This window comes from Ranitomeya imitator, chromosome 4, assembly GCF_032444005.1.
Source record: "Ranitomeya imitator isolate aRanImi1 chromosome 4, aRanImi1.pri, whole genome shotgun sequence".
NCBI lineage: Eukaryota > Metazoa > Chordata > Amphibia > Anura > Dendrobatidae > Ranitomeya > Ranitomeya imitator.
The window spans coordinates 247,613,306-247,626,307 of NC_091285.1; the positions used below are offsets into that span (position 1 = coordinate 247,613,306).

The following is a 13,002-nucleotide window of genomic DNA, read 5'->3' on the forward strand; positions in this document are numbered from 1 at the left end:
CATGAGTTATTTTTAGGTTTCTCTTTGTTTACGGTCATTAACATGTCGCAGGGGTTGACACGTGAGGAACAGAGAGAAATTGTGTTGATGTCTGGTGAACGCAGTATCAGGTAATTGCAGCAGATTTCAATGCAAGACACCCTACGCAAGAAAATTGTCACAATTCCCATGTTATTTAGGTGCAGAATATAAATGGCCCACCCAAAAAAGTTTGCCTCATCACTGAACATAATGTTCGGTGTAAACGGACGGTTCTGTTCCGATTTGTTTTACCCATTCTGCAAATTCAGCACACCGATCTGGCATCAGTCGAACATCCCTTCGGCGGATATTACCTACTCAAAAATGGCACCATTAAAAATCCAGGCTGCTGCAGCATCTCAAAGAGGATGACCCAGATCAGCACGCTGAATTTGCAGAATAGGCAAAACAAAAATTGGAACAGGATCCTCAGTTTATACATTATGTTCAGTGATGGGAACCGCGGCTCTCTGACCGGCGGGGATGATTTCACCACCGATCAGAAGCAGTGTTTGCCGCACTGTCATGCACATGACAGCGTGACAAACACCCGCTGTTCGGACAGTCGAACCTGAACAGTAACATGGACTTCCTGGTGAAGTCCGTGTTCGGTGTCCATGCTCGAACAGTAGGTGTTTGGTACGGACGCCGAACTTTACTGTTCGGGTTCTCCCATCTCTAGTTATATTTTTAAAATTTGGGTGGAATTATCTTTTGGTTGGCCCCAAATGTCTATTTTTTGCAGTATATCATCCTAAATAGGACCTGTAATGCCACGAGCAATGTCAGCATATGCCCAACCAACAAAGTATTACTGATTATTTCCGTGCATATCTGAAGTGCGCTCTAACTGTGAAAACAGGCCATTAAACTTGTTAGACGTCAGCGGTGGTTTAACGCTGCACATCGCGCCTGCAAGGTCACCATTAGGCAGTTATCTGATATTCATCTTACCTTGTCAACCGCTTTCTTCACTATCTCTTTATATTCATCCTTTGTTATCTCTTTATTTTGATAGTATTGTTTTATAGCCACTTTAACTTCATGTGCTGCCCTCTCCTGGATTTGAATCTTCTAGGATTAAAAATAGAAGTCATTAAAAAAAAAAAATTTCATTATGGAACATTTTTAAGCAGACATGCAGTAGTACATTTTTAGGTGGTATATTTAACAGCATCTTAACAACTCTGCAACAAAATCACAATCCTGAACAGTTAAAGGCTTTGGAGCACAAATTCTTATGCAGGATCTTTAATGTAATGCAAATAATCTCCAGAAGAGCAAAAGGATGAGCATGGGTCACAGTGTTGTCAACAGATAGCCACAGAGGTTGCATATTTTCACAGGAAGAGGCAGGGCTGTGGAGTGAGTCCAGTTCAGACTCCTAAAATATATAATAAATTGGGTTCAGTAGTTCAGTGCAGGATGTGCTGTAAATGTTTTCATAAGAATTTGGGAACATTATATAATGTCCTACAAATGTCTGTTCTGTTCCTGAGGGATGAGCGGACACCTGAATGTTCGGGACCGGCGGGTTCGGCCAAACAGTTACAAAAATAGGGATTTCTGTGTTACTCACCGTAAAATCCTTTTCTCCGAGACGCTCATTGGGGAACACAGGACTGTGGGTGTATACTACTGCCGCCAGGAGGCTGACACTAAGTAAACATAAAAAAAAAGGTTTAGCTCCTCCTCCGTCGTATACACCCTGACACAGGCCGAAGGCAAACCCAGGTTGGTGCAAAAAGCAGTAGGAGAACAAATATAAAAGTCAGCATTAATACAGAAACAACATGTCTAGAAAACGACCCTACCGACTGATAAAGTAAAATAACAAAAAAGAGCCATCTGGCTAACAGGGAGGGAGCTGTGTCCCCCAATGAGCGTCTCGGAGAAAAGGATTTTACGGTGAGCAACACAAAAATCCCTATTTCTCCTTCGCCTCATTGGGGGACACAGGACTGTGGGATGTCCTAAAGAAGTCCCTGGGTGGGAAATTGACTCAACGGAGTAATATCCAGGCATCTGCCGCCTATAGGTGCGCTACCGCTGCCTGAAGAATCCTTCTACCCAGACTTGCATCTGCAGAAGTCTGTGTATGGACATTATAGTGTTTGTAAAAAGGTATGCAAACTGGACCAGGTTGCTGCCTTGCAAACCTGTTCTGCCGAAGCGCCCAGGAAGCCCCCACTGCTCGAGTGGAGTGTGCTCTGATTCTGGCCGGAACGACCATGCCCTTGACGCGGTAGGCCTCCTGAATAGCCAATCGTATCCACCTGGCCATGGTGGATCTTGAAGCAGCGAGTCCCTTCCTGCGACCCTCAGGAATGACAAACAGCGCATCCGTCTGCCGAAAAGGCGCCGTCCGTGAAATGTACCTCCTAAGAGCTCTCACTAGGTCTAGCCTATGGAAAGCTTTATCCACACAGTGCGTTGGCGCCGGGCAAAAAAAAGGTAAGACAATGTCCTCGTTAATGTGAAACGAGGAAACCACCTGTGGCAAAAACGAGGGTGCTGGCCTGAGTACAACCTTATCCTGATGGAACCGTAGAAACGGAGCCCGGCAGGATAGAGCCGCCAGCTCTGATACCCGCTTAATGGAAGTTATGGCCACCAAGAACACGACTTTCCAGGAAAGGTAGGTCAGAGAGACGTCCTGAAGAGGCTCAAAAGGAGCTTCCTGCAAGGCACTAAAGACCAAATTAAGGTCCCAAGTATCCAGGGGGGCCCTGTAAGGTGGCACCATGTGTGCGACTCCCTGTAGAAAAGTTTTCACCTGTAAATTGACGGCGCTGAAAAAGAACCAACAAGGATGATATCTGTCTTCTGAGAGTACTTGGTGCAAGCCCCGAATCCAGGCCGGCTGGGAGAAAAGCAAGAATGTTAGGGATGGAGTAATGTAGTGGGGGAAGCCCATGCTTTCTGCACCATGAAAAGAAAACCTTCCAGGTGTGATGATAAATACGTGCTAAGACGGATTTGCGGGCGCTAATTTTGGTAGCGGCAACTTTTTGTGAGAACCCGGCCTGCATCATTATCCAAGATTCAATGGCCAGGCCGTTAAACACAGGGCCCCTAAGTTCTGGTGGTGGATCGGGCCCTGAGACAGTAGATCTGGGTGTTCTGGAAGCCGCCAAGGAACCTCGGTGAGCAGCTGCACTAGGTCTGCGTAACATGACCGACGAGGCCAATCTGGAGCAAGCAGGATTGCTGGGACTCCCTCTGTCTTGATCTTCCTGACTACCTTCGGGAGCAGTGCCAGAGGCAGAAACAGGTATGGGAGACGAAACTGGTTCCAAGGTAGAACCAACACGTTCACGGCGATTGCCTGTGGATCTTGATACCGGGAGACAAACCTGGGTACTTTGGCATTCATTCCGGAAGCCATCAGGTCCACGTCCGGGGTGCCCCAGCGATGACATATTTGCTGAAACACCTCAGGATGGAGAGACCACTCCCTGGATGCAAGGCCCTGACAACTGAGAAAATCCGCAGCCCAGTTTTCCTCGCCCGGGATGTGGACTGCCGAAATCACAGAGTGGTTCTTCTCGGCCCAGTTGAGGACCTGTTTTACCTCGTGCATGGCCGCCCTGCTGCGGGTACCCCCTTGCTGATTTATGTAGGCCACTGCTGTGGCATTGTCCGATTGAATCCTGACAGTGCGGCCTGCTAGAAGATGATGAAAATGTTGCGGCGCCAGCCGAATCTCCAATAGATTGATCGGGAGGGTTGACTCCCGCGAGGACCAGCGTCCCTGGGCTGTGTGGTGTCAAAACACTGTTCCCCAACCGAGAAGACTGGTGTCTGTCGTGACTACCAGCCAATGGGCTGGGGGAAAGGGTTTCCCTTGTTGTAGAGAAGGGCTCATTGACCACCATGCAAGAGCCTGTCTGACCTGGAGAGACAGACGGCACCTGAGGTTGAGAGAATACGGATTCTTGTCCCATGCTGCCAACAGTGCATGTTGGAGAGGACGGAGATGGAATTGCACAAAAGCTACTGCCTCTATTGCCGCCACCATCCTTCCTAAGACCCTCATGCAGAACCGGATTGTATGGTAGATCGGCTGGCGAAGGATCCTCACCTCTTGTCAGAGGGTCAGGACCTTGTGTCGGGGTAGGATTGTCAACCCTTGTGAGGTGAAGATCATCCCTAGAAAAGATATTTTCTGAGATGGTACAAGGGACGATTTCTTTAGATTCACCAGCCACCCTAGGCGAGAAAGAGTATTCAGAGTAATGCTGACATTTTCCTCGCAGGCTCGAAAAGATGGCCCCTTGATAAGGAGGTAGTCTAGATATGGCAAAACGAGTATGCCCCGGGAATGCAGGATGGACACCACTGCTGCCATGACCTTTGTAAATACCCTGGGTGCAATGGCCAGCCCGAAAGGTAAGGCTGTGAACTGAAAATGTAGGCTGCCTATGGCAATACGTAGACATTTTTGATGCGAAGGGAATATGGGAATGTGAAGATAAGCATCTTGAATATCTATTGAGGCTAAGAATTCTCCCTTTTCCACTGCCGCAATGACCGACCGTAGAGATTCCATTCGAAAGTGACGAATGTTGACAAACCTGTTAAACTTTTCAGGTCCAGAATGGGCCTTACAGATCCGTCTTTTTTGGTAACTATAAACAGGTTGGAATAAAACCCCTGAAATCTCTCTTCCTTCGGGATTGGAGTGATGACCCCGCGGAGCCAAAGTGATTCTACAGTTCTGAACAGGGCTTGTACCTGGGATTCTGAACTGGGAAGACGGGAGGGAAAGAACAGGCATGGGGGGTGACTGAAAAACTCTATTTTGTACCCTGAGAACACTAGTTCTCTTACCCACCTGTCGTGAACCACAGTGAGCCAGGACTGATGAAACAAGAGTAGACGGCCGCCTACTCTGTCGGTGGCGATCGGACACCACCTCCAGTCATTTGGCCGAAAACCTATGGGACCGAGATTCCCTTGACCTTGGTAGGTGGGACCACATTCTTCCCAACGGGTTGGCCCTGTAGGAGATCTGATGATCTCTGTCCTGATTAGGTCGACCTGGGCCAGCGGGGTTTGACGCTGGGGTCCACCTGAAGTTAAGAAAGGATTTGAAACAAGCCTGAAACTGGTGACAAAAGGGTTAATCTTTTGCTGTGGGAGAAAATTGCTTTTCCCCCCTGTGGTATCAAAAATGAGCTGATCCAGTTTTTCCCCAAATAATCGACCACCGTGATATGGGAGAGTTGTAAGGGATTTTTTCGAGGTGGAATCTGCCTGCCATGTTCTCAACCAAAGAGCCCGTCTAATGGCAATTGCGCTTGCGGCAGCTAATGCCGCATCATTCGCTGCATCCAAAGATGCATTGATCAGGTAGTTCCCAGCTAGAGCTATCTCATTTGATATCTCTGTCAATTCCACCAGTAGGTTCCTCTCCTGTAGAGCCTTAGTTAAAGATTCTGACCAAGATATCATGGCCTTAGCTACCCAAGTCGCCGCAAAAGAGGGTGAGAGGGCAGAACCTGAAGCCTCGAAAACTGAACAAGCCAAACTTTCTATGAGCCGATCAGTTGGATCCCTAATAGAGGAGCAGTTGGGAAGGGATAACAGCGTGTTAGAGGCCAAACGAAAAACCGGTGGATCTACCGACGGGGATTCTGCCCACTTCTTACGCAGCTCAGGGGCAAAAGGGTATCTTGTATTTAGAGCCTTTTGTCCCGAGAAACGCCTGTCCAGATGCTCTCTATGACGTTGGACTAAGTCCTCAAACTCAGGGTGAGTGGAAAACACCCTATGAGGCTGCTTAATCTTCTTGAACGATACCTTATGACCTGAGGCCAAGGTAGATTCGTCCTCTATATCCAAGGTTTGGTTGATGGCCTCAATTAGGCTGTCTACTGACTCCTGATAATCAAGTACCTCAAAATCGAGGGATCCTTCAGAATCGTAGTCTGAACCATGTTCTCTAACCTCTGCTTGTGAGGGTGAATGAGAGGCGGAACTGAAGGATGCAGATGCACCTGATCGACCGGGAGACGTTGTATGGGTTTGCTTCCCCCACATCTACCTAGTGAGAGCGCGGCCCCTGCAGGCCGGAGGTTCCAGTGAGAAGGAATATGAGAATAAACACCGTGTGCACTGCTATAGTCCAGTGCAGAGACTAGGTACCCAAACCGTATAGTAAAATATGAAAAAGTCTCGCACTCAACTTAAGTATTTATATTTGTAGATTAGTACTACAGGTAGCACTGGAAACGTTTCAGCCCAAGCGGACTTTCATCAGTCAAGGTAGTAACCGCCTATATAGGAGTGGGGTAGTAGATGGAGTATATATAGACTCAGAGAAGCGTATATTAGGCTAGAGACTAGCGGTGGACTCCGCGTCTGATAGGACATCTCACATAACACAGCGGCTTCCCTCCAGCCCCTGTCCCATATCTGGCCGTCTGAGGTCACTACCTCAAGCCTAATATACGCTTCTCTGAGTCTATATATACTCCTCTCATCTACTACCCCAGTGAGAAGGAAGACCTCTCCAAGGTAGAACTGCTGTTCCTGGCCCCAGCCGGGGTTTGAAGGGACTCGATTGCCTTGGTTAGGGGTGCCATAGATTGCGACAAGGAAGTGACCCATCCAGGGAGAAACTACAGTTTTTGCCTGAGTCGCAGGGGAGGGTTCCTGAGCGTGTTTGGAATCGCAGGCCTCACAGAGACGATTACTCTGGGCATGCGGGAAAGCGGAACGACAGGCTACACATGCAGTATATAAAACTGTGTGAGACTTGGTCCTTCTAGACATGGTGACCCTACTGATGCTATAAACAGCGTTTTAGAAAACAGATATGGCAGCTGTCAGGCTGGGGGGAGTAGCACTTACCCCAGTCCTGTGTCCCTGTCCATCCTGTGGAACCTGTCACAGGGCGACGCAACCGCACTATTCTCTTAAAAGGAGCACTTCCTTGGTGGGTGGTCCCGCAGGAAATGGCGGCATTTTCAGTCCACTGCCTATGGAGATCTGAAGCCGGCCTATATTTTTCCCCCATGTTCACTGTGGGGTTGTGGGAGGCGGGGCTTACAGCCGATGACGCGGCTGGAAGGGGCGGGGCTTCCACCCACGGTCTAACACGGCAGAAGCCGGGGTCTAGATTTTTCTCCCCCCCAGCGTTCGCCCAGGGAGAGGGATGCGGGACCCGCCGGCCGATGATGTGACCGGAGGGGGCGGGACTTCCACCCGTGGCCTGACTCGGTAGACGCCAGTCACAAAATTTACCCGGACCTGCATGAGGATGAAGAGGCGACCAGGATCCCCGCGGAGTGGCGCTGCCAATGGCAGAAAAAACCGCAGCGCCTGCTGTTCCCGGGATGCTGCTGCTGCAGGAACCCTCTCAGCCCGCCACCACACGATGGAGCTTAAGGTCAGAGGGGGGCTATTAGAAAGGACGGTGCAGGCACCCTAACTCCATCTTCTCTTCAGGGGATGAGGAGAGGGACCGTCCACCTCCTATCACCGCTGTCTACGCATTGGTGATGCAGTGGAGGCCGCATGGACAGTCCATAGGCACCTGTACAGCCTAGGGTTTCGTTACCATAGGGTGGTCAGGGCTGAGTCCAGCAAGGCGTCCCACGTTGCGGGAGAGGATACATGGAGGCGACACTCCACGTGCTCGCCCGTTGTTGGTTTGGGGAGATCGGACCCCTTCAAAAGTTCGTCGCACCTTTCTCATTTCCATGTGAAGAGAGAACATATGGAGAGTCTGGAAACCAGACCTGTGCCTCTTTCAGACACTACGCATAAACTGGGTTTGCCTTAGGCCTGTGTCAGGGTGTATACGATGGAGGAGCTAAACCTTTTTTTATGTTTACTTAGTGTCAGCGTCCTGGCGGCAGTAGCATACACCCACAGTCCTGTGTCACCCAATGAGGCAAAGGAGAAAGGTTGGGTATCAACAGTTCCTGGACCCGATTCACTTGAATGGGGGGCTCGAACATCCAGTGATTGCCACACTGTCATGTGCATGACAGCACCGCTTCTGAACGGCAGTGAAATCATCACCGCTGGTCAAACAGCCGCGGTTCCGATGCTGTCACAATACAGCGCTAGCCTACAGCTGTGATCGAGATATAAAATTTACCTCTGGTCACTGGTGTCAGCTGATGGCACTACTGCTCCCATCAGCCCACGCCTGCTGCCGTTAATAACAGTGAGAGCAGGAGCGGCTGATGGGAGTGTTCATCAGCGCGCCTGCGCTGTAAATAAATAATAATAAAAAGAAATGGTGCTCATTCCCGCCCCGTATTTTTGATAACCAGGCAGGCAAAACTCAACCCTTATCTGTCAGCTTCAGCAAGACTGGTTATCAAGGATAGAGGGGTCCCCACGCTGTATTTTATAATTATTTAAATAAGTAAAAAAAGTTTTTGACAACCAGCCTTGCTAAAACAGACAGCTGGCGGCTGGTATTCTCAGGCTGGTAAAGGGCCATGAATATTGGCCATCCCCAGCTACCCAGAAGAGGCGCATCTATTAGGTGCGCCAATTCTGGCGCTTTGACAGAACACTCCCATAAACTGCTCCTGTCTCACGGTTATTAGTGGCAGCAGGCGTCATCTGACCGGAGGTAAACTTTATACTTCAGATCATGCTGTCTTTTGACAGCGTGGGAACCACGGCTGTCTGACCGGCGGTAATGATTTGCCGCGTTGTCACGTATATGACAGGGCAACAAACACAAGGTGTTCAGGGAGCCGAACCCAAACAGTAAGTCAGTGTTTGTTGTCCGTGCCCAAAAAGTAGGTGTTTGGTACGGATGCCAAACTTTACTGTTCGGGTTCGCCCATCTCTATTACTGAGCTAAGTATCTCAGCTGTTAATTAAGATGAATCTGTGCTGCACTTTATGTACATGCTCAGTAGTGAGGCAGTGCTGAGGAGTCAGAGTTGTGGAGTCGGAAGTCAGGGAAGTTGTGGAGTCGGAAGTCAGGGAAGTTGAGGAGTCAGAGTTTCAGCTTACGAACTCCACAGCCCTGGTTAGAGGGTATCCAACTGAATGATAATGACAAACAATAGTTTGGCATGAACAGGAAAATGCAGCATTTTAGTGGAAGGGACCGGCAAGCTGCACTAAAAACAGAAATGGGGTTAAAAATTATCCATGCGATATTAGAGCTGATTATTTTACACAAGATTCTCAAAATACTAGACCTCCACACATCTGTAAATGAGAGGAACAAAAATAAATAAAATAAAAACAAATCTTTGTTACAAAATTTAAGAAATCACAGTTCTGCTTACCTTTTCTTTTTTGGAGCTGTCTGCACTTGATTCCACTGTCACACTTTCCTTTCGAGTGATATATTTTACAGAAGAAGTGTATGAATTTTTGTTGTAACTCGATGTTGCCACAGTGGCAGAACGTAGTCCTAAAGCAACCCCGACTGTTCCTTGGACTGATGCTGGAGCAGGCAAGAGTGGTGCATTTACATTATTACGTACATAGCTAGCACCAGGATTACCCTGTTAAAAAGTTAACAATATCAAGAATTAAAATAAAAAACAACAAAAAAAAAACAATCACACAGTGACAAAACTAAAAACTTAATGTTATCAGCTACGTAAAGTACCATTTCCTTCCTGAAATTCCCTGAATAAGGGTATGTGCATACGTTCAGGTTTTTTTCACATTTTTTTCGTGAGAAAAACGCATTAGAAAACGCCTACATATGCATCCTATCATTTAGAATGCATTCTGCAATTTTTGTGCACATGATGCATTTTTTTCCGCAAAAAAAAACGCATTGCGGTAAAAAAAAAGCAGCATGTTCATTAATTTTGCGGATTTTCTGCAATTTTCCCGCTATCCTATGCATTTGGAAAAAACACAAGAAGAAAAGCATCAAAAACGCATAAAAAAGTGCAAAAAAAGCATCAAAACCGCGGGAAAAAAACGCGAAAAAAACGCATGCGAATTTCTGGCAGAAATGTCAGGTTTTTGTCAGGAAAATTTCTGCCAGAAATCCTGAGGTATGCACGTACCCTAAATGTCGGGGCTTTAACTGTATTTTACAGCTGGAATCTGTTTATAACAGCTGCAATTAGTTGCAGTTTTACCTCTTAAATTCTGGGGTCAAAAGCCAATGGCTAGAGAGTAGGGGTATCTGTCACCCATTAGCACCTCCACAATATGATAGCGGGTAGCCAAAACTTAAAGGGAAACCGTCAAGTTTTAACCACCCCCCACCCTCAAATCAGTAATATGATTGTGCAGCTCATTAAAACATAAGCCAATGGATCCCTTTAACCCCATCATGACCCCAGCTTTTCTCAGTTTTGCGTTTTCGTTTTTCGCTCCCCTCCTTTCCAGAGCCATAACTTTTATTTTTACGTCAATATAGCCATGTGAGGGCTTATTTTTTGAGGGACAAGTTTTACTTTTGAACGACATCATTGATTTTACCATGTAGTGTATTAGAAAACGGGAAAATAATTCCAAGTGCGGTGAAATTGCAAAAAAAGTGCAATCCCACACTTGTTTTTTGTTTGGCTTTTTTTGCTAGGTACACTAAATGCTAAAACTGACCTGCCATTTTGATTCTACAGGTCATTACGAGTTCATAGACACCAAACATGTCTAGGTTACGTTTTATCTAAATGGTAAAAAAAAATTCAAAACTTTGCTAAAAAAAAAAAAATTGTGCAATTTTCCGTTACCCGTAGCGTCTCCTTTTTTCGTGATCTGGGGTCAGGTGAGGGCTTATTTTTTGTGTCCTGAGCTTGCGTTTTTAATGATACCACTTTTGTGCAGATGTTTTGATCGCCCGTTATTACATTTTAATGCAATGTAGCGGCAACCAAAAAACCGTAATTCTGGTGTTTCAAATTTTTTTCTCGCTACGCCGTTTAGCAATCAGGTTAATCCTTTTTTTTTATAAATCGGGCGATTCTGAACGTGGCGATACCAAATATGTGTAGGTTTGATTTTTTTATTGTTTTATTTTGAATGGGGCGAAAGGGGGCGATTTAAACTTTTATATTTTTTTATTTTTTCATATTTTAAAATTTTTTTTTTTTTTTTTCTTTTGCCATGCTTCAATAGCCTCCATGGGAGGCTAGAAGCTAGCACCACTCGATCAGCTCTGCTACATAGCAGCGATCATCAGATCGTTGCTATGTAGCTGAAATGCAGGCTTGCTATGAGCGCCAGCCGCATGGGGGCGCTCACAGCAGGCCGGCATCAATAACCATAGAGGTCTCAAGGACCTCTATGGTTACCATCCTGATGCATCGCTGACCCCCGATCATGTGACGGGGGCCGGCGATGCGATCATTTCCGGCCGCACAGCCGGAAGCGCCGGTTAAATGCCGCTGTCAGCGTTTGACAGCGGCATTTAACTGGTTAATAGCGGCGGGTGAATTGTGCTATTGCGGGCACATGTCAGCTGTTTAAAACAGCTGACATGTCCCGGCTTTGAGATGGGTTCAGCACCGAAGCCCACATCAAAGCAGGGGACCCGACCTCCGCTGTAATAGTATGGCGGAGGTCGGGAAGGGGTTAACCCTTCAGGTATTTCACAGGAATTTTTGGAATGTTTATAAAAAAAAAAAAAAAAAAAAACATTAAAAAATTTACTTCAGCTCCAATTTGTTTTATTTTACCAAGGATAACAGGAGAAATTGGACCACAAAAGTTGTTGTCCAATTTGTCCTGAGTACGCTGATACCCTATATGTGGGGGTAAACCACTGTTTGGGCGCATGGCAGAGCTCGGAAGGGAAGGAGCGCCATTTGACTTTTCAATGCAAAATTAACTGAAATTGATATGGGATGCCATGTCGCGTTTGGAGAGCCCCTGTGTGCCTAAACATTGAAACCCTCCCCCCCCCCCCCCCCAAGTGGCACCATTTTGGAAAGAAAACCCCCTAAGGAACTTATCCAGATGTATGGTGAGCATTTTGACCCACCAAGTGCTTCACAGAAGTTTATAATGTAGAGCCATAAAAATAAAAACTCATTTTTTCACAAAAATGATCTTTTCACCCCCATTTTTTTCCCCAAGGGTAACAGAAGAAACTGGACCCCAAAAGTTGTTGTGCAATTTGTCCTGAGTACGCTGATACCCCATATGTGGGGGTAAACCAATGTTTGGGCGCATGGCAGAGCTTGGAAGAGAAGGAGTGCCATTTGACTTTTCAATGCAAAATTGACTGGAATTGAGATGGGACGCCATGTCGTAATTGGAGAGCCCCTGATGTGCCTAAACATTGAAACCCCCCACAAGTGACACCATTTTGGAAAGAAGACCCCCTAAGGAACTTATCTAGATGTGTTGTGAAAACTTTGAACCTCCAAGTGTTTCACTACAGTTTGTAACGCAGAGCCATGAAAATAACAATTCTTTTTTTTTATCCACAAAAATATCTTAGCCCCTAGTTTTGTATTTTCCTAAGGTAACAGGAGAAATTGGACCCCAAAAGTTGTTGTCCAATTTGTCCTGAGTACGCTGATACCCCATATGTGTGGGGGAACCACCATTTGGGCGCATGGCAGAGCTCGGAAGGCGCAGTTTGGAATGCAGACATACTGTAGATGGATTGGTCTGCAGGCATCACATTGCATTTGCAGAGCCCCTGATGTACCTAAACAGTACAAACCCCCCACAAGTGACCCCATATTGGATACTAGACCCCCCAAGGAACTTATCTAGATGTGTTGTGAGAATTTTGAACCCCCAAGTGTTTCACTACAGTTGATAACACAGAGCCGTGAAAATAAAAAATCTTTATTTTTCCACAAAAATTATTTGTTAGCCCCCGGTTTTGTATTTTCCCCAAGGGTAACAGGAGAAATTGGACCCCAAAAAGTTGTTGTCCAATTTGTCCTGAGTACGCTGATACCCGATATGTTGGGTTAAACCCCTGTTTGGGCGAATGGGAGAGCTCGGAAGTGAAGGAGCACTGTTTTACTTTTTCAACGCAGAATTGGCTAGAATTGAGATCGGACGCCA

At 46.7% G+C, this 13,002-nt stretch overlaps 1 protein-coding gene across 2 annotated transcripts in view; it reads right to left on the reverse strand.

The window, feature by feature from the left end:
- The window catches only part of SCAF11 (SR-related CTD associated factor 11), a 207,905-nt gene that overhangs the window by 1,059 nt on the left and 193,844 nt on the right, over positions 1 to 13,002 (reverse strand). The window contains exons 13-14 of one of the 2 annotated variants that reach the window (XM_069764481.1): positions 9,294 to 9,515; positions 976 to 1,095 (exon numbers count right to left, since the gene is read on the reverse strand). In XM_069764481.1, coding sequence (XP_069620582.1) covers positions 976 to 1,095; positions 9,294 to 9,515 — 342 coding nt within the window. The remainder of the gene's footprint in view (positions 1 to 975; positions 1,096 to 9,293; positions 9,516 to 13,002) is intronic. The other variant, XM_069764483.1, reaches the window with a different exon arrangement.